The sequence below is a fragment of the Eucalyptus grandis genome, chromosome 8 (genome assembly GCF_016545825.1).
Source record: "Eucalyptus grandis isolate ANBG69807.140 chromosome 8, ASM1654582v1, whole genome shotgun sequence".
In the NCBI taxonomy this organism is placed as follows: domain Eukaryota; kingdom Viridiplantae; phylum Streptophyta; class Magnoliopsida; order Myrtales; family Myrtaceae; genus Eucalyptus; species Eucalyptus grandis.
In genome coordinates this window covers 10249182-10275899 of record NC_052619.1, presented here as the reverse complement: position 1 = coordinate 10275899, position 26718 = coordinate 10249182, and the positions used below count along the sequence as shown (strand labels likewise).

The following is a 26718-nucleotide window of genomic DNA, read 5'->3' as shown; positions in this document are numbered from 1 at the left end:
TTAAAGCACGATTTTTGCTATTATCCCATAATAAATCAAGGACAAGGATTGTTCATCCCCCCGCCCCAAAAAAAAAAAAACTTTCCTCCCTCTTAAGGCAGGTGAAATATTGATCTACAGATTTGCCCTAATTCAATATGTTGCCTCAACCAAGCAATTTTAAGAGGAAAAGGATAAAGAGCAGGAAATAGAGCAAAATGCCTTTTCCTTGGAATGCATTGCTAGGTTATTGTAAAGTGTAATATTTGGTCCAATTAGAAATAAGCTGAATCTATAAGAATGTAAATAAGTACCTGGAATCCCCAAAACAATGAAAACACATATCTCGTGACCAGGCTTGCTTCTTGGGTAAGATTAACAGCGTCTTGGTAAATTCCATAACCAAAATCATTGGAGTTAAAACAAGCAGTAGCATTCGGATTTGTTGTCCAGTTAGTCCATTTTGCATTCTTTCTGAATTTGTCAATGTTGTCTCCATTTCCACAATCCATAAAGCTACACAGGCCGGCTGGTTTGCATGCTTCCCGAAGACATTGATTAACCCTCTGGCAGGATGGAGAGAGTGAGATTAGACGAAGAAAGAATTGCTTTGCTGGAAAAATCTCTCATTCAGTCACTAAGTTTTGGAGCTACTTTACCAGCATATTAACAGAAGGCTGAAATGAAGAACCCATTATTATGTGTTTAGTTCAAAATCCCAGAAAAGCATAAAGATGTATGGTATAAGGACCGTGGGTCACATAATATAAGTACGTCTGCCAACATGAGCTCCATGAGAAAGGATCAGTACAGGCCAAGACCAGTACATAAAATAACATGCGATTAGACATTGTAGTGATATAATCCTTTGCAGTCCAGAACCATGTGGCGTTGACCATCTTCCTATGACACATTAATGTCAATAAAATTGATAAAAAAAATTCACTTCAAACTTAGCACATCGATAAGACCATGCTTATATGGACATAACTTTGCCTTGAGATGGCATACTGTCCTTCCCAAGTAAAGTGCATGACACATGAATTTTGATGGGAGATTCCAGAGGCTTCAGCCTCAGCATGATGTGGATCTGAGACACTAGTATCATGTCATATATCACTCCAAGACCACATCGATGATTCATCTGAAAGGGCTAGTAAAGACACAAAATTTGACAAGGACGTGATTAGAGAACTCAAACCATAGACATGGGCTTAGCTTTGTTGTATGGTGCAAACAAGCACAACCTGAAACAGGTCCTGAATGAGTTCAACCCCACTTAGCATCTTACAGAAAGGACATATTCCCACAATCAAACAAAAATGCGAAAGAAATTAGCATTACCAGCTAAACAAAGAGGAATCTTGATGGTATTGAGTCTTGCAGCAATAGTTTGACACACTATCCTTATTCTAATGGGATTCTAATACATAAGAACAAATCAGGAAGAGAAAAACAAATGATGCCACCCACCTGTAGCCCAAGAAGGTACCAGCATGATCCAACCACATGGCCAGCCAACACAAACATGAGAAGATTGATGACAAAATTTGCCCATGCCGACTCAAAAATGAAGCCAGTAGGAGACTGACCCGCAAGTAAGGGCAAAACTCGATATAATCTGGGAATGTACTGGATAAGAACGCCTGCGCATAATAGATTCTTTGCATAATTTGCTGCAGACGAACGCTTGAATGTTGGTAGAACTAGCAATATCAATATCTGCAACCACTCGAGCAAGTAATTGAAGATCAGAAGAAAGAAATCATATCAATACATGAATCTAGCAGCTATTGTACTCCACTCAGTGGAGCATCTCTTTAACATCACCAGATGTGGTGGGGTCATTCATGTCATTATATGTTTTATAGATTCAGGATGTTAACGCATATCACAAGTCAGGAGAAAAACGTTGAGTGAAGGCTTGGGGGAGAGCTCCTTAGAGAGTCTTGAAAGGGACAACAAATCCATTTACAAACATGTGATCTCTTTGCAATAAGTAGGAGCAATGACATCTAGATTCTCTAAAGGCAATTGAGACATCAGTTATCAGCCAGGTAATTGTAATACGAATTGACTTGGCAGAACAGTTAATCCAATGCGAATTTGTTTCACACTGCCAACCCTCAAAAACCTGCTTCTACATTATTCATATGGGTCAAGGCATGTTAAAAATCATTATAATGCAGAAACAAATTAAGGTTGATGCATTGCAGAAATAAAGACTTACTTGCGGAAGTGGAAATGTGACAAAAAGATCTATGAAGAAGTATCCTCGCAGATAATGGAGAGCGATTTTTTTTGGATGGTCAACTAAATCACCAGCACCAACCACCCTAGTCTCAGGAGCTATGTAAGCCAGCCTAAACTGTAAAAATTTGACAAAGAAAGCAATCATCAAGGACCGAAAGGTAGCCACGAAAGCTCCTAATATGACAACGTTGCACTTTTATTCATTTCTTCCTGAAGAAGTTAGGCATAATGGAAGTCAGGCATCAAGTGAAATACCAACCCAACACATTTATGCTAGTTACGTAAATAAAGTGCTGAATATGGGATGTAAAATTAGGATTTTGTAGTAGATCGATTGACAATGAGAGAGAGGCAATAATTTTCTATCTCATAGAAGTCTGTCTGAAGCTCTTCCAATGCAGGTTTCTTAAGTGAAAGATCGGTAAGTCTTTCCAGAAATTAAAATCTGATGATTACAAAAGTCAAAATATACACCAAGTAAAAGCCCATCAAATCAACTATCAGTTATTAGCAATGCAACTAACTCATCTTTTTCCAAGGAAAATGAGTACCGTGTTTCCATTAGGAAGGTATCAAGGGACATCACACCAATAGAAAAGTCGTTCGCTACAGATGGTTTCTTTCAACTCTACTCTTTTGGGAAGTAGGGAATTGAAGATTCGAATTGATGAAGTCCAGAACATTTGAGTGTAACCAGCCGCTCTGAAGAATTGAGTCTTTATTTTTTAATGCAAAAAACTCTAGCAAATATTTTGATCATAAAAAAAACTTTCATGACAGATAGAACCACTTGTCTCTTTTTTTCTCTACCCTCTTTCACACATAAGAAGATGAATGCCTCCAAGGTGAGTTCCTTGGTAATACTTGTGCCTTTCTAAGAATGATGATGCTCAAGCATAGGAACATTTGAGAAGCTGGTATGGAAAGTTTGTGGTCGGATTACCCATCAGCATATGTAGTCAAACTTATCCACACAGCATTGCAATTCACTTTGTCCACTACGAAAATATGTATCTGTTTAATGGGAGCATAACGGTGGATGCAGTTGAAAAAAAATTTACTTTTGAATACCATGGAGTTAACCTCAGAAAAACAAATTTTTAACTTGAAGCATTCAAAAGTTCTTTCAGGGAACAAAAACATAAATTGGATGCAAAGAGTATGAAAAACAACATAAGAATACTATTAAAATTACCAACAAGAAAAGGAAACAATCCAACGAGTTGGTGAAAAGCAGCCTACCTGAAGAAGAATGTGCAATAGGTATATGAAGTCCGTCATGCTTCTAAAAACAACAATTGTTGTTGTCATGGCCTGGTTTAAAATTATACACATATTATCCTGCATTTAAGGATGGATAAGTGAGGGAAGTAATTGAGTGCAAACGAAAAAGCTCATGATGGTTGTTTGAATCTGCAAAAGAAAAGTTACGAGAGCAATAAAACACAAGCACAAAAGCCAAAATGCAAATGAACAAGAAACTTTAGGCACAGACGATCAATGACATCTCTTTCCAGATTGTCACAATTTGGATATTGAATTTGACCAGGACTTTCTCAAAAGCTTTTTAAATGGGTTCAGGGATAATAATGACTTTGGGAAAATACATTCAAAAAAAGGTTATGGTTAAGAGGAGATAAATTTGGTTGATTAGATCAGCCCAGGCCAAAGGAGATTTAACCTATTGTACCAAGGTCAAATTTTGAGAATTAGAAATGAAGTATGATAACATTAAGTAATAAAGAAAGATAAACCTAAGCAACACCACCCATTGTAGTTTGGAAGCCTAAATGTGCAGCAAACCACTATTAAGAAGCTTAATCTGTAAAGTGAAGAATATCTGAAAAATTAACATGACAGAAATAACTCAATAAGTAGGACAATAAATTTAACCTGGAATAGTTGGTTTATAGAAGTGTGAATTATGGCAAGAATTTCAATGTCGTTTTGGGAACTATATAGGAATTAAAGAGAAAAGAAGAATACAGTAAGATCGGTATGGACTCCACCAATCAACAGATTTTTTCAAGCCATTTGAACTTGAATGCTAGCAAGTTGACAGGAGTATAAGGAACTGAGCTCATACCTTTTGAACAGACAGCACGAAGAAGAATAATGGGTCTATAAAGACAGCAACCAAGCAAGAAATGACAAAAAATTTGTTCCACCGCTGGACAACTTGAGCATGAGGATTCATAACGCGAGGAATGTGGGCATTGACATAAGAGAAGAATCTCCTTGCCCAACCTTTGGCATCCCCATAGAGAGCATTGTGAAACTGCAAGTAAAAGTTAAGCAGAGAATCTTATTTACTTTGAAGAAGTATACTTAGATATCCTCCCATTGGACATAGCATAATGCACTAAAAGATGTACTCAAAACAAAAGCATCTTTGAAATACTGGTGAAGTCAATCTCAGATCTTCCAGCATTCAGTATCAAAGGACTCCACATCCTCATAATAAGGACCTAATCAAACAAAGCAAAAGGCACTGCAAGTATGGTAGTTACCTTGGGATCAAATATACTAGAACTTTTGAAACTCGAATGTTGCGCTCTTTTATTATAATATGAGGGACAAGTTGTACAGTAGGGGTCATTGCACAGCCCCAGTTGCCCAGACCTCTGTAAATGCTCATTTTTAGCAGCATAGTGATCATCAGTGGAGTCGATGCGATCCTTTATACCAAAAGAAGGGAATTTTTCTCGCATATATTGTGATTCCACCAGCTTTCTTACAGGCACAACGTGGTTACGCCTGACGGCCTTTTCAGGTCCATGACTGATGTACAAAGGGCCGCTCAGTTGTGAAAAAGGCATCCTCTTTTCACTCCTTAGAGGTCCAGTATAACCTACTAGATTAGGTATATTTTCATGCGACTCCATGGAGCTCATAGGGATGGACGTCGATGCGCTGCGGGTCCTAGATACAAATGCCCGATGTCGAGAACTGTTATAATCATCTGATAATTGGTGCTGCATCTCCAACAGCATTGGTACTTCATCTCTTTCATGATCGGCCATTTTACCTAGTAAATCTGCGGAATTTAACATTTAATCAGGATATACATACAGTAAAGCAATTTTGTGTACTATCTTTTTCTGAACTAAACCTGTGATGTGAGAATGTACATCAACTTAATCAAATCTATTTTTCCTGTGAAAACACGTACAGAAAAGTAAGGAAAGCTCGATGTAAAAATATAATGAGAAAGTTGCGCAACAGGTCTTCTCTTTCAATCTAACCATACTGCAGTTTCATGCCTATAATAGCAATGCGTCTTTGGCGAACTTCACGCTATTAGCAAGATCAAGACCACACCCGAGAACCGCAGAAGGCTGCGCCATGTGATTAAAGGGAACCAATTCCACAAAATACAAGCTCTGACGCAAAGACCCTATTGCCAGAAGGTACATAAAAGCTAGAAAAAAACGAAGAATTTTTTGGTGGGCACCCGATATAAGATTGACTAAAACTACAGAGGGGAGACCAGAACTGGAAAGAGTCGAGCTTTATCCTTAATTCTCGGCTGAAAGCTACCGATCACTCGTCGCACATGCCGTTAAACACGTGCACACCGTTTTCATAGCAAATGCGCGTACAAGGGACGCGAGCATCGACTGCAGAAATCATCGACCGAGGCGAGCATCTCTACACAGGGGAGTAGCGAAACAGAGCGCGCGCATTTCAAAGTAATTTACGCAAGCCAACACGCACAGCTCGAGCACAACACACCCACCTCACCGCCCGAAGGTCCGATCAGCATTCTAACCGGCGACGAAGGCAGGAGGAACAACAAGCTGCAACAGTGCCGACCCGGTTGCTATCGCCGGCGGCCGGCGGCGAGCTCGAGGACGGAAGTTTCCCGGACCGGCGAGGCTCGCCTTCTTCCTCGGTGGTCCTGCGGTCCCGTGCCGGAGGAGGAGGCGCGGCGAGGGAATCCGGCGGAGGAGCGGAGGGAGGGAAATGGAAATGGAAATGGAAATGGAGACGGAGACGGAGCCGACGGTGTCCCTTGTTTCTACGCAGACTCGAGTGATCGCGGAGAAGACCGCGAGCGTTGACTGAGCGCAGTCTTCCAAGACTCTCTTCTTCTTTTTTTCCCTCCATTTCTTAGCTTTATTTTCTGACAAATGGGTTCAAAGAGTCTTTGCTGGAAAGGATAAGGAATTGAATTCAATCTCACGTGGTAATAATAAAAATAAAAATAGCTCCCCAATTTTAATTTTTTATTTAGTAATGCAGGCTCTAATTTTTTAGTCAATGTGAAATATCATTCCTTTTTCAATGTGATTTTAAACTAATTGAATGTTTCAGGATTGATTATTGGACCAGATTGGGAGTAAATCAAAATCATTTGCGACTTCTCTTTTATTATTTTTTGTCTTTTTAAAAAAAAAAAAAAAAAATTGGCATGACGTGAGTTGGAGGCTTTCGTAGGAACTTGCCTAGACGGGGTTGAGAGGCTTCTGGGAAGAAACGATAAAGGCTTAACCCGCGAAAAACGCCTTTTTTCCCCGTTCATTCTCGCTTTTATTTTATTTTATTGGAATCAATTTATTTTTTTATTGTAACGTAACATTCATCATTGGAGAAAATATTGGGTACATCTAACGTTCCAACATGGCAAATGGGAAGGCACTGCAAAAGTGACACGTGTCCTCACGTGGGACCCACAAGCTGAATAGAAATTTTGAAAATTTTGCACGCTATAGCATTCTTCTACACAACAGACCGACGCTTTCTCTCTCCCTTCCTCTCATGAATTCAAATTTTCATGTTCCCTCCTCTTTGCTCTCTCCCGTGGTCGCTCGCTTTTTGCTCCGGCACTCGCTTGGGTGTCACTTCTTCGTTCTTTGCTTCGGCACTCGCTCAATGCCCGACCATGCATGTCCGATTCCGCTCGTTCTCCTCCACCAGTTCTTCCAACTCCTTCATCGCCTCAACAATCGAGTGCTCGGCTGTGAGCTCCTTCACCAGCTTCAAGACGACTTCAGGGTTGGGATCCGGTCGACACCATTCTTCACGTTACTAACGCACCACGCCTAGATGAGCCGAAGGAGCGTGTGGCTCGGGGTGAGGCCGGAAGCCCTCGGCAGTGGCTGGTTAGGCAAGTGGTGGCCGCGCCGTTGCTGGAGGATTTGGACAACCACTTCTCGATGCTCTCGCACTCATAGGTTATGCCCATCACGGTCGTCACAGGGGCCCTTATGATCTGCAGGGATATTGGACAAAGGAAGTACCGAGGGATCTTGACATCGTGGCCCTCCATGAATCAATGTGGCGACTCTTAGATTGAAGAGGGAGAGAGAATGTCTTGAAGTTTAAGTTAGTTAATTATATGGCGGTATGTTCAAATATCATGAACTGCAAGTCGTGGCTTGCAAAAAGCTTAACTAGGCAAGTCTTGTGGGTTCAGGTTTGATTGGAGAGTGTTTTACGTTTTTTTTCTAGAAATTTCAAGTCTTGTTTGATTGTTTTAGGGATTTTTTTTTTTTTTGGGTCGGGATTGAAACTGTAGGAAAATCTCATCCTTGTTTTGCTTGTTACAATTGGCTTTGCCTTTTCTCTTGAAGTTCAACATTCTGGTTTCGCATTTTTGGATCATTTTTTACCAATTCCTAATACTGATTAGTAGTTGCAATTAAAACTTCGATTTTCTTACCATAGACAAAAACAAAAATTCGATTTTGCTTTGATTGACAATTAGGCCCCGTTTGTTTGCGTTTCTTTTTTTTTTTTTAAACAGTTTTTCTGTTTTTTTGTTCCTTTAACAAAAAGGAATGTAAACGCGTTTGTGTGCGTTTTCCTTTTTGTTCTTTTGTTCTGAACAAAAAAAGAAATGCAAACAAGAAACACAAATTTTGTGTTTCTTGTTTCGAACACAAATCAAAAACACTTTTTTTTTTTTTCTTTTATTTTCTTGTTCTTCTTTCATGGCCGAGGCCGGTCGCCGGCCTCGCCACGGCCGGCGACCGGCCGACGAGGGGGCCTTGCGGCCTCGCCCTCACCACGGCGAGGCTCGCCGGCCCGGCGAGGTCGACGCTCGCCGTAGCCGGGCGAGGGTCGGCCTCGCCATGGCCGGGCGAAGCTCGAGCCGCCCGGATCCGGCGAGGCCGAGGCTCGCCGGCTGCCGGGCGAGGTCGGCCTCGCCGGATCTGGGCGAGCTCGAGCTCGCCCGGCCATGGCGAGGCCGAGCTCGCCCGCCGCCGGCGAGCCTCGGCCGCCTCGGGGTGGCCCGGCGAGGCCGCGGCTCGCCGGCCGCTAGGCGAGCTCGGCCTCGCCGGGATCAAGGCGAGGCCGACCTCGCGCCGGCTTGGGCGAGCTCGATCTCGCCCCGATCCGGCCTCGAGCCTCGCCCGCATCCGGCCTCGAGCTCGCCCCGGGCCGGCGAGGCCGAGCTCGCCCGGCGGCCGCGAGCCTCGGCCTCGCCGCGGTGGCCCGGCGAGGCCGCGCCGCCCGCCGGCCAGAGCTCGGCCTCGACGACCGGCCAAAAGAAGAAAAAAAAAAATGAAAAAGAAAAAAAAAAAAAAGGAAAAATAAGAAAAAAAATAGAAAAATAGAAAAAATAAAAAATTATCCAAATTTACCAAACATGTTTCTGTTTATTTTTTATTCTCGAACAAGTTTACCAAACGCGTATTTTTGTTCAAAAATTGTTCCCCCTAACAGAAATACTTTTTTCTATTTCTGTTCCTAGAACAATTTTTAAACAAACACAACCAAACGCGCCCTTATTTTCTTGCCCAAAAAAATTCAAGAGAAATTCTCTTTTGGATTTCATATTCCTTAAAATGAAGAGATTGTGGAATGAAGACTTCAACACAGGTACACTTGATCGCAGACTGGTGCAAACAAAACTCCACTTCATCATTGATGAACTAAATCCAGCATAAGATACAAAAAAAAAAAAAAAAAAAGCACTATTCTCACTTGAATTGAATTGTGCCAGGATATTATTAGCCCCACAATGAACTCAACCATAAGAACAGCCAGTAAAAATATCAAGATTATTACAGGTTACTTGACCGTAGGCACAAAATTTGCAAGATACAACTATTCTCGATGAAATTGACAAAAAAAAAAAAAAATGGATGGCTATGACTAGAAAAGGAATCCTCATGATCCAAGGAAGAATTTGGAGAACTAGATTGCTGGCCATACACTATGGAGGAAAAGAACGAACTATTTTCTATTTCTAACGGCACAAAATTGCATGGTGGCTTCAAAGTATTACAGCAGCTTTCCCTGGAGATACAAGGGAAGTAGCATGAGCAATGAAGGGTTCATAGTAATCAGCTTCGGCGCCACACCACCCTGCATGTTAAAATCAATTGTGAGGCAACGTTAAATGCAGATGGAGAGTTCGCAATTCTAGACAACTTGCTAGAAGGCAGCAATTTTCACTTCTTTTATTCATTTTGTTTCCTTTGGTTTTCTGGGAAGTAGGCAAAATACCAAATTCATTTACCTATTCCTTTCATGAAGAGGAATAAAGGAGGACCCCGTGTTTGACTTCTAGCCGAATCGATTCATGGAGGGCCGCGACGTCAAGATCCCTCAGTACTTCCTCTGTCTAATATCCCTGCAGATCATGAGGGACCCCGTGTCGACCGTGACGGGCATAACCTACGAGCGCGAGAGCATCGAGAAGTGGCTGTCCAAGTCCTCCAGCAACGGCGTAGCCGTCACTTGCCTAACCAGCTGCTGCCGAGGGCTTTCGGCCTTACCTCGAACCACACGCTCCTCCGGCTCATCCAGGCATGGTGCGTCAACAACGCGAAGAGCGGCGTCGACCAGATCTCGACCCTAAAGTCGTCCTTCGAGAGGGTTAATTCTTGAAGATGGTGAAGGAGCTCGTAGCCGAGCACTCGATTGTCGAGGCGATGAAGGAGTTGGAAGAACTGGCGGAGGAGAACGAGCGGAGCCGGACGTGCATGGTCGGGCACTAAGCGAGCACCGGAGCAAAAAGTGAAGATGTGACACCCAAGCGACTTTTTTATTCCGGAGCAGAAATTAATTTCTTTTGATTTTTAAATAAATTTTAAATAATTTCTTTTGATTTTTAAATAAATTTTAAATAATTTCTTTACTTTTTTACTTTTTTCTTTTTTTTCCCTTTTTTTTTTCTTTTTTTTCTTTTTCTTTTTTCTTTTTTTCCCCTTTTTTCCTATTCTTCTTCTTCTTCATTTGGCCGGTCGCCGACCGGCGATCAAGCCAGACGAGGGCCGGCGACGCTCACCGGGCGCGCCCTCTGGGCGAGGTCGGCCTTCGTCGGCCGAGCCTCGTCTCGGGGCTCGGGCGAGGCTCGCCCCCGCCCGCGAGGCTCGGCCTCGCCCCGGTCTGCAAGGCCGAGCCTCGCCGGTGTGGCTGGCGGCCTCGCCCCCTCGGCGAGGCCAGCCGCGGCCACGGCGGGCCGGGCGAGCCTCGCCGATGGCCGGGCGAGCCTCACTCGGCAGGCGGGCGAGGCTCGCCCAGCCACCGGCGAGGCTCGACCTCGCCCGATCCGGGCGAGCCGAGCCTCGCCCAGCTGCCGACGAGGCTCGCCGGTGGTCAGGCTTGCCTCCGGCGAGCTCGCGGACCTCGCCCCCCGGCGAGCCTCCGGCGATCTCGCCCAGGACCCGGCGGCCGGCGGCGGACCGCGACCGGCGGCGGCGGCGGGCGGCGGCGGGGCGGCGGACGGCGGCGGCAATGGCGAATGGCAACCGAGATGATAAAAGAGAAGAACAATGTTTTACCGTTTTGATTCCATTCTCTTCCGAGAATCAAATTTTTAGATTCTCAAACCTTGTCTGAATCGTTCTCGCAAATTTGTTCCCGGGAGAAAATTTTACCAAACGGAAACCGATTCTGGAACGTAAAATTTTGAATTCATGAGAGGAAGGGAGAAAGAGGGAGAGGGAACGTGTCAATCTGTGCAGAAGATGCTACGGTAGGTAAAATTTTCAAAATTTCCGCTCAACTTGTGGGACACACGTAACGACATGTGTCGCTTTCGCAGTGCCTACCCATTTGCCACGTTGGAACGTTAGATGTAACCAATAGTTTCTTTTCATCGTTGTCCCTCATTGTCAAGGATTTCTTTAGTAGGAATAATTTATATTATTTTCTCAGTTTCGACTCACGTTCGTTTTGTTTAATTATTTGTTTAAGCTCCTTACCAAATCCCGATTTATACCATAGTCCACTTCTACCCCGGTCGACCTTCTTTGACTCAAAATTTTGTGCCCTTTTTTTTTCTTAAATCATTATCGGCCCGTCCTCCGTCTGCCCCTGCCTGCTCATCCACAGCGTGCTGGCCTCTGCCATCCATCAGTCAACTCCAGTAGCAAACCATTTGAAAAGAAAAATATTTATGTCGTTATCAAATAAATTTTTATTTAGAAAATAAAAATTTTGTATTATTAGAAAACGCATATTTTTACTTAGAAACTTATCTAAGAAATAAAAATAGAATAATTAAATTCTAACTAGAAAATTGATTTATAGAATATAATGATTATCACTCGTGTTGAGAAAATCTTAAATCGATATGTTAATGATTCATTTATCTTGAACTATATTTCGACTTTTGAAAATTGTCAAATTGATATAATCAAATCTACTATTTGTTAATAGTTCATCAAATGTTCCATTGGAAATATACACGTGCCAACTCACATGCATTCTCATTTTCACTCAAATCATCCAATCAAAAGAGATTTCGGAAGAGAGTTGTAATGTTGGCTTGAGAGAGATTTGAAAGGCTTAAAATTTTCAAAAGGGTTTTTAAGAGTCGGTGATCATCATGGCATCATGACCAGGTCACTTGATCTTTTAAAATCATTTGGCTTTTGGAACACAGCATATCTCGAAAGTTCCTTCAATGATCATTTCTGCATGGAAGCTTTGCTCCTTTTTCTAATTTCCTTTGCATTTGCGATAATTTTTTTTGCCCAAGCATTTGGACTTTGATAATTTTTTTCACATAAAATGCAGCCTTTTGGCTCTTTTTCTTGATGGGCACTGGCCTTACTTTTACCAGGCACACTGCTTTTTCATGCCCCCTAATTTTTTCGAACTTTTTGTTATTTGAACTTTTGGAGCTCTTATGACTTTCGAGATGCTCTTCATGTTTTCTTGTAAACGCAAATTGTATGTGGTCAATCCTTATACCTTGCCCCCAATGAAGGGAGATGATCACCGTTCAGGGTTTAGAAATGAATAATCAGGCCCAAATTGGTTAAAGTAATGGGTAGAGAATAAAATGCTCTTCTTCATCTTGGATGAGTCAAGCTTTATTTAGAATTCCTCTGAAGCTATCACCAGAAGATTGATGCAAGTGAAAGTAATAGGATCCTTCTCAATTCTTCGCTCTACAACACGACTGTAACCTCCCATGCTGCCCCAATGTAGGGTCGTTCTCGACAAGGGTACTTTGGAGGATCGTCTCTATCTAGCCCAAAGGGCTAGCAAAAGATTAGTACGGTGCTTGGGATTGATGAAAGAAATGCCTTTATCATTTCGATTTTTGCGCTCAACATGAATGAATCATTCATCCTAAGAGAATGTTATTTTTCACTCAACTCTCGAAAGTGTTTAAATGATGTGTTTGGAAATGGCTTGCCTTTCTTCATCCTAAGCACTTCTTGTTTGGCATGGTTAACGTCTCCATCTCACTCTGTTGAGATCATCTGAGTAGATCAATCTCTATAGGGAAATTTGATTCAAAATGAATAACCCACAAAACGAGAAAACAATTTTGGAACAAAAATGATGTTCAAAAAGTTTGTAGAATTTTTTCAATTATTCATTTTTGTGCTTGTCTCTAGGAAAGTGCCTAATATTTTCTTTTGTAATGGAAATTCTCTTCTTCTTCTTTTTCTTTTCTTTTTTTTTTTACTTTAAAAAAAAAAGATTGAGAAGAAAGGTACTTATCTGTGGCATAGCAACCCGGTCTTGTAAAGAATGTAAATGAATATGTTAGTGCAAAAATCCTTAGGGATTAAAATGTTAGAAACGATACATTATTAACCTTCACTCACTTTTATCCTTTAAAGACTAACATCTCTTAGATTCACCCTCATGGATATTTGGTAATTTGGCATTACCTTTCACTTACATTTGTCTTTAAGCATTTGATGTCTTCCTATCAAAGGAAAGAAAGAATCATGTCAAAGACGCTATCAAAATGAGCAATTGGAATTGACACCATTTACCCTACACGTGTTTCCATTCTTCAGGTATGAACTTTGCCTAAAGTCGTTAGAATTGATTGAAAAATGGCTATGTGGCCCTGATTTTACCCATAAAAAGCACTTCTTTATTGTATATAACAATTTACAAAGTTCAATTCCTGCTTTTTTCAAATGCTCTTTTCGAAGAGACATTTAATTGACAAGGAGCTTAAAAAATTTAAATATGAATCATTAGATATGTTTTTCAAGATCTTGCTTTGAAAGGAGAGGGATTGCTCATTGTTTCCACATTTGGGGATATTGTTCTTTAGATGCTTTGCCCCATTTATTGCCTTTTCTCCCACAAGAGAGAGGACATGTTACTTGCATTCCAAGATTGAATTGGACCGACTTAAGAATGATACACCTTTTGTGATGAATTCGACTATTTTGTCCCAGCACACTTCAGTGGTGGGGAAGGAGAGATTTTTTTTCTAAATCAAGTGTTGCTCCACCGCGCTTTGTCCAAAAGTCTTTGTTTTGTTCGATTCTACTCCTTTCCTTTTAGAGATTGTGTAGTTCCGACCCAGGTTGTCCTCACGTAGTCTCGTTATTTGCTAAGTATTTGCCTCATGAAACTCTGCACAAATGGAGAGACAAAGTCATTCCTAAAATAAATCAAACTTAACTTGGAACAATTACCACCTTCTACTCGAGGGCAACATTTGATGACCGATTCTCTTTTGTATACATCTAAATCTTGAAGTATTGTCTTAGTCTTACAAACCACCAATAATCATCTCCATGCAAAGATTGGATGCCTAGAAGAGATGGAGATGATGAGTAGATAACTTGATGGTGACATTTTCAACACGGCTTTGACAAAATAGATGAGTGCAAAAATCAATCCCCGTCCTAGCTTGAAAGTCCTCTTATTTGTACGGTCAAATGAGACAATGTCAAAGAGTGGCCGTTATTCACATCCTGCGAGAAGAAGACAATGTCAATATATGAATGAGAGAATGATCCGTTAATGAGGTCGCCTCTTACAATGAAATCAAGGCGATGGTACATGCCCCATGGTCCTTATTACGGGGTTTTAGTATTTCGCCAGATTTTATCATATGAGAAGGAGCATCATTAAAAGAAATCAATATGTGGCCATCAATCAAACGTCCACTCTTATTCTAAAAGTTTCACACGCAAAAGTGGCATTAATTTTTGAAAGATTGATTTGTGATTTTACTCTTGTAGAAAAGAGGTGACTTTTATTTTGAGAAATCTACACACAAAATGTACTTTGAATTTTAGTCCTAGAATGTGAGAATGAAAGAATTTGACTGAAAATGCAATTACAATTTTTGTGCCCCAATATTTAATCATGACTTGGAAGAATTTTTGGACAAGATATGAGTTTGAGCCCTAAACAAAACCATGCGTTCAACGGGGCAAAAATCAAAGGTGTTTAAAACTTGCATCCAATGTTCACTTAAGAACGATTACCAATTTTTTCAATTATAAACCCACATCCCAGAGGGCATTCGATTGGTCTCTGTGGATTTTAAAATGAAAGTTCAATACAAAATGAGCAAATAAAAAGGAAATGATACTTACAATGAGTGCTGACATTTGTCTTTTTTATTTTTTTTTCAATTACATAGACATGCACATGGGATGTGGTTTGATTTCTACTCTATACGGCTCAAAATGGAGTCATAGGATCACCGGACTTAACCAACAAGATCGTGGCTAGGTCATGTTACCCATGACTCTGGCTTCGTCAAAGAATCGACCCGTGTCATGCGATTGCAGACCGGGGTGGGTACCTTCAACATGAAAAATGAAATTTCGGGGTAGAGATGGGCAACTACATGATTGTAATCGGAGTGGTATCCATCCCAACACCATCCTAAGTGATCCTATGCGGCTTAGGTCTAGCGGTAGGTAGTGTGTGCTATGGTGTAGTGCAATGCAAGGGACGCATGCATCATAATTTATAAGCAATCAGCACTTCATACATAAAAAGTAAACCATACATTCATGCATCTCCTTGCAAAATAAATGTGAGCAAACAGTTCCCCTTATACCTGCCATTATGCAATAACATTTAACACCTTTAATGTTAGGGACGTACCTAGAATTCTCGCTACCAAACAAAAATATTTTTGAACAAGATTAATTTTGGCCTAAGTCCTCTAAGATCTAAAACCAAGTCCCCAGTGGAGTCGCCAAGCTATCGTGATCTACCTTCGGGGGAAGGGAATAGGTTTAGGGGTATTGCCTAAAGGACAGACCTAAAGCCCATAATTAGGCGCGGGCTCTCCCAAGCCCATACCTAGAAAAGGATGAAATGAGTTTTCGGCCTCGTCCACACTGAATTGGCACTCCTATTGTAGGCGGATCCTCCTAAATTTACTACTAACCCAAAGGCAAAAAAGAAAAATTAAAAATGCCCGGATAACCGGCGCAAACCGCTAGACTATTTACCCATCAAACAAGGGACCATAGACCAAACTTAGTAACTCCATTTGATTTCTTAGTTTGATTTTCGGATTAATCTATCTATGTGTAGAAAATTGATCATTCACTTTCTCATAAGAAAAGTTGTGATACTACCTTTTCACCCACACTATAAATTTTCTAATTTTGTCGTGGCAATTAAAGCACTGCTGAGATTCGCCTTAAAAATCCTTGAGATTGTATGTAGAATGAAAATGGAAGCGCCTTTTTGTGGATAAGCATCCAATCAATTTTTAACTTATTATATGTTTATCAATTCAATCCTAAACTTTTAGTTTTTGTCAATGAAGTCCTAATTTTTTACATGAAATTTCAATATAATTCTTTCGGTCAATTTTCACTAGAAATTAACGTCAGAAATTGCCAACAATGCCGATGAGCGTCCAATCATCCTCAATCATCTTATGTTGCTCGTTGATGTAGACGAGTTTACTTGCCATGTCAACTATTTCCGATCGCAATTGACCAAAAGGAATACATCAGAATTTCATGAAGGTTTAGGAATGCATTGACAAAATTTGAAAGTTTAGAATTAAATTGGTGTCCATATAATGAGTTTAAGATTGAATTGGTAGTTTTTCCCACTTTTTTAGGATAGATAATGCTTCAATAAAAATCACATGACACCCTCCTCTTCCTCTACATCGGGTTCTTTGTAGAACTTGACATCACCTCGGACAGTTTGCATGATCAATCATCTGATCTTGACTTATCATCTATCATAATGTGCACGAACATAATGAAAAGTACCTTGATGTGCGTCATAATTAACTTGATGCATGCTTCCCCCATTGAAGAGAGTCCATCTATTCCATAGATCCTCGGCATTAGCCATAGCTCCACTTCTTCATGACTTTAACCGATTAGGAGCGGCTTAGATTTGCCTAATGATAGTGCTAAAAATCAGTCCAAACTCTATGCCCTAATCTTCTTTTTAAGTACATCGATTCCCTTATAACTCTCTCTCTCTCTCTCTCTCTTATTTGGTAAAAACTAGGGTTCCTCTAACCTTCTATGGACAGCGTCACTGCAAGGTTCTTCTCCTTCTTCTCAATTAATCACAAGCTATGTTGAGCTTCTTTATGGCCATTCTATAGTGCCATTTAATCACATACCTCCACCATTTAAACCCTTCATGTTTTGCCCATTCTCTCTCTCTCTCTCTCTCTCTCAAAACTATTGTTGCAATTATTTGCAGCACGCCTTATTCATTACTCGTGTGGTATCGAGCTCTGGGGGGTGCAATAATCTATACAAAAAAAGAAAAAAAAAATAATTAACAAGGTTATGATAAGACACCTTCTATCAAAAGCTTAAAAACACATGATAGAAAATATTATACTTCAATGATGGATATTAAATCTAATTCATTGCGACATCCTTAATGATGCCTGGAGTAAGTGAAGGAATGTGTGGCAACTTAAACAATATTCTTCTCTGTTATGGGCTTCGTATCCATACGATCGTGAACAATTCCGTACACCTCCGCTAGAATGACGAATACCTGAGACATTTCAAAATGTACAAATGTTGAGTTATAATTGTAATTTTATTTGGTAACTCTTTAACTTGAGATAATATTTTAAATTTTGATGGGAAATTCAATTAGCAACTTTTTGCTTAATAAAACAAACATAAATTGAACTTGGAATACTAAGAGGCCAAAAAAAAAAAATTGTTTCTACAGACATTTTACGAAAATTTTCGGCACTAGTGATATTAGCGTGAAATTTATTTTTAGACTGATCAATGAAGTTGGTATGTTAGGTAAAATAACATATTCTAAGTAAGGGCATTGTATAAAAAGCTTGACATGAATCTACCAAATTCATCAATATTGTAAATTAGTTTAATATATGTAAAAAGATAAGACATGGATTGCAATAAATAATCAATCTCTTTACATATGCAAAAATCATTATCATGGTAAATCACACCTTAATAGTATTGGGGCCTTCTTTCATCTGTGGATAGATCGTTCTTGAGTCTAGTTAGTCAAGATCACGTCTATTTTATCGAGGCTTATATACAAATGGTCATCATACATAGAAACTCAAAAACTTTACCGTGAAGGGATGAGATTTACATGGCCACCACCGCCATCAACAGACTAGATCATCAGGATGAATAGGAAATGCAGATAAGATTTGGGCAGCAACATTCAGCAGTGCAGGTCATAGACTCATAATGGCAGAGAAGACACTAGGGTTTTTTGGTATTTATTGATTAGTTCGCAATGGCACCAAAACTCGTACCCCTAATTAATATTGCTCCCAACCTCGCCATTTCTCTCTCTCTAAACGAAGTCGTTGATCAGCTTTTGAATCTGCTGGGCTGAACTCCTTAGTCACTGCAGTTTGGTCTCATGGGATGTTTGGTTCAGGAATGATTATGGTGGCTGATCAGATGCAACGCACAGGAGTGTTGCCAGATCATTAACTTTAAGATCCATCAGTATCTCGTTTCCTGTCATTGAGGAAAAGAGATAATCAAAGGTCGCGTGGGTTTGGAATTGCTTGGGGAACTGCTTCATTAATGTCAGACGATCGGTCTCTTTTCGGCCGGGAGGAACTTGGTCATGTCTATTTAGGATCATCGGTACAGATTTATCATTTACATAATGTCGATGCCCCATTAAATAAGCTACTATAGATGCTATCAAGCTATTGCAATTTCGAAGCATATGTACATGCTTAATGCGACACTCCACTGTTCATGTTGGTCCAGAACAAATTCAGAGCGACGACGGATGAGCTTTTTCTCCAACTAGTTTGATATTAGCGCAAATAATTTCCAAAAGCAAGAAATGGTAGTGAAGAAATTGGTAATGTGAGTCACCAGCGATTAAAGCATTAAATTCGTGAGTATAATCCTGTAAACTGTTTAAGTGCTGGCCTTTTATCTTTTCAGGTAATTATAGATGAGAGATAGGAACGGTTTACGCATATTTGGAAAGATGCATGGATGATCTTACATTCTTAGTCCAAAATTTTCGTATTTCTTGAATTTTTAATTTGTCATTATTGTTGATTGTTTAGTCATAGGAAGATGGTATTTCACTGATAAGTCAATTACCTTCCTGTCAGATATCTCATAGTCAAAGTTGCAATTTTATGATTTTGTTAAAAGAACTTTCATATCTCTTTATATTGAACTTCCCTTTTAATAAGTACATATCAAGAGATATATCCACCTTCCGTGTCTTCTTTCATATAGTCATATATTTCGTTTCTAATTATATGTTTGTCTATTGTGTAATACAAATGATGTTAAAATAGCATCATGTCACGGGCTGATCGATCTAACATTCTCTTGCCCGTGCGGCCTTAGGATTTCTCCCAAGTAAGCTTTTCTCACACTCGACTCACAAGGATCTTAGGGAGAGAAACTCTAGAGAGAAAAGCTCTAGTTTTGTATTACTTGTAAATGAAATGATACACTGAGAGGAAGGAGACCCCTATTTATACACAAATAAGGCAAATCGTATCCGTAGATCTCTCCTCGATCTAACGGTGGAGATTACATCTCCCCAACTACCAACTACCCACATTTATTACATACGAATACATTTACAATATTGCTCGTCCCCAGGAGTATTATAGAAGACTTGAGAAAACCCTAGCAGTCAGGGATACAAGCCAAGGGTTGCTTGATCCATAATCGTGTCACGACTGTCCCATAGGAACCTCTTGGATCGTCGTTCTTTCAGGCTATGACATTCTCCCCCACCTAATCAGGCGACGCCCTCATTGCGTCTTCGACATAGAAGGCATCAATCTCCTTCTTGAACTGCCAAAGACTCTCCATGAGCTCCTAACTTGCTTCGATCTCCGGAAGACCCTTCCATCGAATCAAATACTCTCGCTTGGGCACGCAATACCACTTCCATATGACTCGATCTGCCATGATGCTCTTGACTTCTCGATCATACGAGGTTTTTGCCCCAAGTGGCGCCCGTTGAGACTCCCCTCGATTCGGATCTTCCTCATCAACTTAGAAAGGCTTAAGCATACTCACATGGAAAACCAAATATACCTTGAGTTTTTGTGGTAACTCCAGCTTGTATGCGACCTTCCCAACCCGTTGTAGCATACGAAATGGCCCCTCGTAGCGACGGATCAACCCCTTGTGCACGTCCTTGTGTCAAAGCACCATGTGCAACTTGTGTAACACTTGGTCCCCGACCTAAAACTTCACATGCCGTCGCTTCTTGTCGGCCCACTTCTTCATGCGCTTGGAGGCTTTGTGTAGACACACCTTGCCAAGTCGGCTTGTTCTTGCCAATCCTTGGCGAATTTGTATGTGGGCGGACTACTCCCCCGGTAACCCAATGCAATCGCGGTATTTGGTTGCTGCCCGATCGCAATCTCGAATAGGCTCTGGCTGGTTGACTCTTTTCGCTGCATATTGTAAGAGAACTAGGTTACACCAATCAACTTCCCCCAATTCACTTGCATTGTACTCACATAGTGTCGGAGATAAATCTCCAAGAGTGCATTGACTCGCTCCATCTGACCGTCGGTTTGGGGATGCAAACTCATCAACATATTCAGCTCCGACCCCAATAGTTTGAACAACTCGAACCAAAAACACCTCGTGAAATGAGGATCACGATCGCTCACGATTGTTTGTCGCACTCCCTAGTACTTGACCACGTGCTTCATGAATAGCTTGGCCGCCTCCTCGGCCGAACAATCCTTCGTCGCAGGCACAAAAGTCATGTACTTAGAAAACCTGTCCGCCACGATCATGAAAGTATGATACCCTTCGAACTTTGGCAGGTTGACGATGAAGTTCATGGAAACACTTTCCCATAGACGAGTTGGAATGGGAAGCGACTCCAACAAGCCCGACAATGATCGTTGCTCCAACTTGTCTTATTGGCACACTAAACAAGTCTTCACATAAGCTTCCACGTTGTCCCACATTTGGGGCCAGTAGTACCGATCTTCAACGAGGGCCAACATGCGGTGGATCCCAAGATGACCCGCCCACTTTGAGTCGTGGCACTCGTGTAAGATCTCCTTCCTCAGCTTTCCATGGAAGGGCACGTACAATCATCTTCCTTTGGTGTAGAGGAGCTCGTCCTCACACCAGAATTGTCGGGTCTTGCCCTCGTTCGCATACCTGATGAGGGCTTGAGCTCTTGGATCATGCTTCAACCCCTTCTTGATGCGATCAACCCAAGGACAACTCAGTCAACTCATCGTGCTGCTCATCAGCTCCATCTTTCGACTCAGCACATTTGCCACGAATTTAGCCTTCCTCGGTTTGTACTCTAACGTGTAGTCGAACTCTACTAAGAAATCTTGCCATCAAGCTTGCTTCGGACTCAACTTCTTCTAAGTCTAGAAATAACTTGTGGCCACATTGTCCGTCCTCACAACGAACTTTGATCCCAGGAGATAGTGCCTCCACATCCGAAAGCAGTGGACCACCGCGGTCATCTCCTTCTCTTGAACAGTATACCATCGCTCGGTATCATTCAACTTGCGAGACTCGTACACCACCGGATAATCATCCTGTATAAGCACACCATCGATAGCATAATCCAATGCATCAGTCTCTACCTCATAGGGCTTGGTGTGATTGGGCAACGCCAAGACTGGCTCTTCGGTCATGGCCTTCTTCAGTCGATTGAATGTTCTTCGGCATCGATCCGTCCTCTCCCACGACTTCTCCTTCTTCAGCAGGTCCGTGAGCGGCTCGATGATACTCGAGTAGCTCCAAATGAATCGTAGGTAGTAGTTGGTGAGGCCGAGGAACGACCTCAACTCCATCACCTTCGTCGACGGCTCCCATTCAACGATTGACCGAATCTTTGCATTATCCATTCGCGCTCGTCCACCCCTGACGATGTGCCCCAAGAACGTAACTTCCTCTTGGGCAAATGCACACTTCTCGCGTTTAACATATAGCTTATTCTCGTACAAGACTTGGAAGACCTGCTTTAAGTGCTCGACATGCTCTTCGAGCGTCCGACTGTATACTACAATATCATCAAGATAAACCACTACAAACCGATCTAGGAACGGGTGGAGTACCTTGTTCATGAGTGTGCAGAATGTAGCCAGAGTGTTCGTCAAGCCGAACGGTATCACGAGAAACTCGTAGGATCCATACCGTGTCACACATGCGGTCTTTGGCTTGTCCCCTTCAGCGATCCGAACTTGATAGTAGCCCGATCGGAGATCCAATTTGGTAAACCACTGAGCTCCACCAAGTTGATCGAAGAGATCCACGATGAGCCAGATCGGGTACTTGTTCTTTACGGTTAGCTTGTTCAGCGCTCGGTAGTCGATGCACATCCGGAGTGACCCACTCGTACTTCTTTTGGAATAGAACCGGCGCATCGAACGAAGCCTTGGACGGTCGAATATAGCCACATCGAGCAACTCCATGAGTTGCCTCCTCAACTCTTCCAATTCGAGGGGCGCCATGCAGTAAGGCGCCATGGCAGGCGGTCGAGCGTCAGGCACCAGCTCGATCCGATGATCCACCTCTCTTTGTGGTGGTAGCTTTTTCGGCAACTCCGAATGCATCACGTCCTTGAACTATCCGAGGATTTAGGCTACCTTCATCGGGACTTCCTTCCCTTCACCCTTGTCGTCCTCAATCTTCAATGCAACTAGGATGGTCACTTCACCCTTCGTTGCCCCCTTGGTGAGTTGCATAGCCGAGATCATCCTCCGATCGTGGTCCGATTCACGATGGACCAAGATCACGGATTGACAATGCTTGTCCAACACGCATATACACTTAGCAAATGGAACTACAACTGCATGGATTCTATCTAAGAATTTTATTTCAATGACAATATTGTAATCGTCAAGGGGAATTACCTCTAGAGTCTCCTTACTCTTCCATGACCCAAGTTGTAGCTCCACATTCCTCATGACACAGATTGCAGGGACTTCCTTGGAATTCACCGTTTTGAGCCACCCAACTCCCTTCTCAACCCGTAGATTAAGTTTCTTCGTGGCCTCCTCCAAGATGAAGATATCGAATGCTCCCGTGTCCATGAGTGCACTCATCATGGTTGCTCCAATCTTCAGGTCCGTGAACATAAAGCCTTTAGGCTCCTTCGCCTTCTTAGACTTGATTGTGCTAAGGAGTCGCAGCGAACCCAACCGCGTTTCCTCCGCTCATCTTCCTTACAAAGGGCGGTCAGCTTGGCCTTGTTTGGGCAATCTCGCGCCATTTGCGGACCATTGCAAAAGAAACATTTGTATGAGCATACCTTCCTTTGTCCTCCTCCGCTCGACTCCACATGAGCTTTGTAAGGATTAGTCGATGGTCTACCTCTAGTCGGGCGGTTGTATCTCCCCCGATCTCCCCCACCAATGGCTTTGTCCCTCGGACGCGAGTCCGATCGGGATGTGGAAGGCGCCTTGTATTCCACGAGCAATTTAGCTACCATCATGGCCGTCGTGAGATCTCTTACATTGAACCGCTTCAGCTCTTGCTTGGTCCATGGCTTGAGACCACTCATGAACTGGTGATACACTTCAATTTTGTTCATCAAAGAGATTTGGAGTAGCAACTCCGAAAATCGCTTGATGTAGTCGCGCACACCACCTCTTTGCTCGAGACGTTTCAGCTCGTCACGAGCTTCCTCCTCCGCATAAGTGAGAAAGTAGTTCCATCAGAACTCCTTGACGAATCTACCCCAAGTCGTGATATGATCCCCACACCTATCATCCAACTGACGATGCCACCACAACAATGCATTGTCAGCTAAATACATTGATGCAATATTTACCCATGTTTGGTCGTTGTTGATCCCCATGCCTTGGAAGTACTACTCCATATACCAGAGGAAATTGTCCACGTCTTTGGCCACCCGCGAGCCCCGAAATTCCTTTAGCTTCGGCGTGTCCACTCATGGACCTTGCACGATGATCACCCTATTCATGTGTGCAGCTTCCAATTCAATAAGCTTGCTCTTGAGCTCTGCTATCTCCAAGCGCATAGCCGCCATTGTGGCCTCCAAGGTTTTGTACCGCTGTGTAAGTTCTTCTCGTAGGATCCCCAGCAACTCGTGTCAGAGCTCTCTCATGCCAATCTTGAGCTCTTGCACCTCAGCAATGAGCTCCTCCCTCTCAGCGTCTACTCCATCCACGGTCTGGGTCAGGTCATCAATCGATCTTTGGACATCAGTGACAAAAAACTCTAGCTTCGTCATGCGATCCACAAGGTCCCCCGTTGGATCCCTTGAACTCGAACCACCACAGTTCTTCTTGCCCTTGGCAACACCCTTCTCGACGTTCCTACCACAATTTACGCAGTCACCACCCATGGTGAGCGCCTCATCGGATCGTGAATCAGCCATTGTGCTTGCACTTGAAACAAACTTAGCTTTGATACTACTTGTCACGGGCTGATCGATCTAGCGTTCCCTTGCCCGTGCGGCCTTAGGATTTTTCCAAAGTCAACCTTTCTCACACTCGACTCACAAGGATCTTAGAGAGAAAAGCTCTGGTTTTGTGTTACTTGTAAATGAGATGATACAATGAGGGAGAGGAGCCCCCCATTTATACAAAGACAAGGCAAACCGTATCCGTAGACCTCTCTTCGATCTAATGGTGGAGATTACATCTCCCCAACTACCAACTATTCACATTTATTACATACGAATACATTTATAGTATTGCCCGTCCCAAGGAGTATTCTAGAAGACTCGAGAAAACCCTAGTAGTCGGGGATACAAGCCGAGGGTCGCTTGATCCATAGTCGTGTCATGGCCGTCCCATAGGAACCTCTTGGATCATCATTCTTTCGGGCCGTGACAATGTTAAAATAGCATTACATATAAGATCTTTCATCATTTTAATTATATTTAGAATTTTTTTTTAAGAGTCAACCTACTTTCTTTCTGTAGACTTAACAACTGTGCAGCTAAGTTGCCTAATATGAAGATGTATATTCCTCTCGATTACAATCTATAATTCATTTCAATGACTGCTCATGTAAGAATCGGTGTTCTCGAACTGTATTTATAGTAAAAATCAAATTCCTATCTCTCCTTTTTATCCATGAAAGTGTCCTAAAGAATATACCTTATCACTAAGTGAACTTACAGGAGACAAAGTAAGCAAAGAGGAGAAGGAAGTAGGAATTGGAATAGGAAGAACCCTAAGCTCGACCCATCAAACCCAACCAACTAGGCTGAGGCCAACTAGGAGACCTAAGCTACAAGCATTTACCGTGCATTTCCTCTTCATCTCCACTCTTTCCTGGAAAACGGTTGGAGGCATTTCGTGCTGGCTTGGTTGGTGATGCACAACTCAAGAAAACTTGGCAACCCATGAATGATTGACAATGGGTGTGATAAATCTGTCCCGACTTTTCAAGGGGTGCTCTCTTAAAGCGTTTGTTTAGTAATGAATACCTCCACAAAAAGATGGAATTAGCATTAGAAACAACAATTCATTCCTCATAATCACTTGATAGATACCCTTTGACTTTTCTTGCACGATGCTTGTAGATATTAAATTAATTGAATTCGGGCATGTCTCCGATCGCAAGACAATGAAGTATCGCTCCTCACGGGATGACTCGAATTACCTCTCTCTAACAAGTTTCAACAATGGCGCATCCCTATTCATAGGAGAGACCAGAATAAATACGAAGAGTACCTTATATCTTTAACAGCATAAGTCTTGAATGAGAAGATTAACTACTGAATTCATGATTCTCTAGATCAAGGATTTTCTATCTTGAATGACAGGCGTGGTAAAATATCATTTAGTACGCGAGAAACGATAGAGAAATTGTGGAGTGAATTGTGTCCAATTCCTTTTGTTAGTTTGTAAATGCTTTTTAAAAATGATTGTAAGTATTTATTATAGCTTGAGAATGCAGATTGATATGACGAAATGAAGAAGATTTACCAACTGCTGGGATGAGAAGCCAATTATGGACTGTGTGGTTTTCATATTGAGATGTTTTTTTTTTTTTTTTTTTTTTGGTAAGGTTGAGATGTTTAATTGGAACGAATTTGAATTTTTGAATTCACAACGATCTGTTATCTAACTTGTCCAAGTACAAAACCTTAAGATTGCATCTCCACGCAGTCACTTAAATACAATCGCCATGCAATTGCCGTACTGTCGCTCTCTCTCTCTCCCCGGCGGGCATCATCGCTTTCAGTGCCCAATGCACATATTAATGCACGAATGCATAGGTCGACGGTGGATGCAAATGAACAACAGATTGTATTTGCATGAGATGAGAGTGTCATTTTGGTCTTCTTCTATACGGATTATGAGCTCTCCAGTGTTTTCTGACCTTTTTCAAATCACGGCCATGAGCTTTTTACTTTCCCAATATATAGAAAGTTAATGAGCTAACATTCACTCCTCAACCCTCCTTCAATATATGCTATGCCCTTTCATGAGCGCTTCTCAATATAATTCCCCAGGCGGATGAAGAAAAACGAAGGCAAAGATAATGCATTTTGGAGTAAGCCGGCATGTCGGGTGCACTTTTGTGTAGTTCGAAACACTTTCGACAAAAAAATTGTCATTGAAACACATAGGGGAAACCTGTGACTGAATGCTTCAATAGAGCAGATGTCTTCAAATTCCATGCTTTTCTACTTTTGAACGGATTTTCCAACATGCCAAATAATCCAAGGGTGACACTCTCCACTCTTTTATCGAGCAAGTCCCTTCTGAGTAGACTATCAACTCTTTACTTTCTCATCTGGCCTGATGGAATCTAGTAATCTACAGTAGCAAAAGACTGCAATAATAGTTTGCCGTCCTAACTCCAATCTCCAGTCCGCTATATATTATTCCCGCTAAAA

The 26718-nt window shown here is 41.9% G+C and overlaps 1 protein-coding gene across 2 annotated transcripts in view; it reads right to left on the bottom strand.

Moving 5' to 3' along the window:
* The window catches only part of LOC104456405 (probable cyclic nucleotide-gated ion channel 20, chloroplastic), a 57721-nt gene that overhangs the window by 5108 nt on the left and 25895 nt on the right, over positions 1-26718 (bottom strand). Inside the window, exons 1-7 of one of the 2 annotated variants that reach the window (XM_010071187.3) lie at positions 5972-6253; positions 4743-5269; positions 4319-4510; positions 3475-3573; positions 2210-2347; positions 1453-1701; positions 294-545 (exon numbers count right to left, since the gene is read on the bottom strand). In XM_010071187.3, the coding sequence (XP_010069489.2) occupies positions 294-545; positions 1453-1701; positions 2210-2347; positions 3475-3573; positions 4319-4510; positions 4743-5255 (1443 nt within the window). In that variant the 5' untranslated portion in view covers positions 5256-5269; positions 5972-6253. Of the gene's footprint in view, positions 1-293; positions 546-1452; positions 1702-2209; positions 2348-3474; positions 3574-4318; positions 4511-4742; positions 5270-5971; positions 6254-26718 lie in introns of those variants that run through there. The other variant, XM_039300917.1, reaches the window with a different exon arrangement.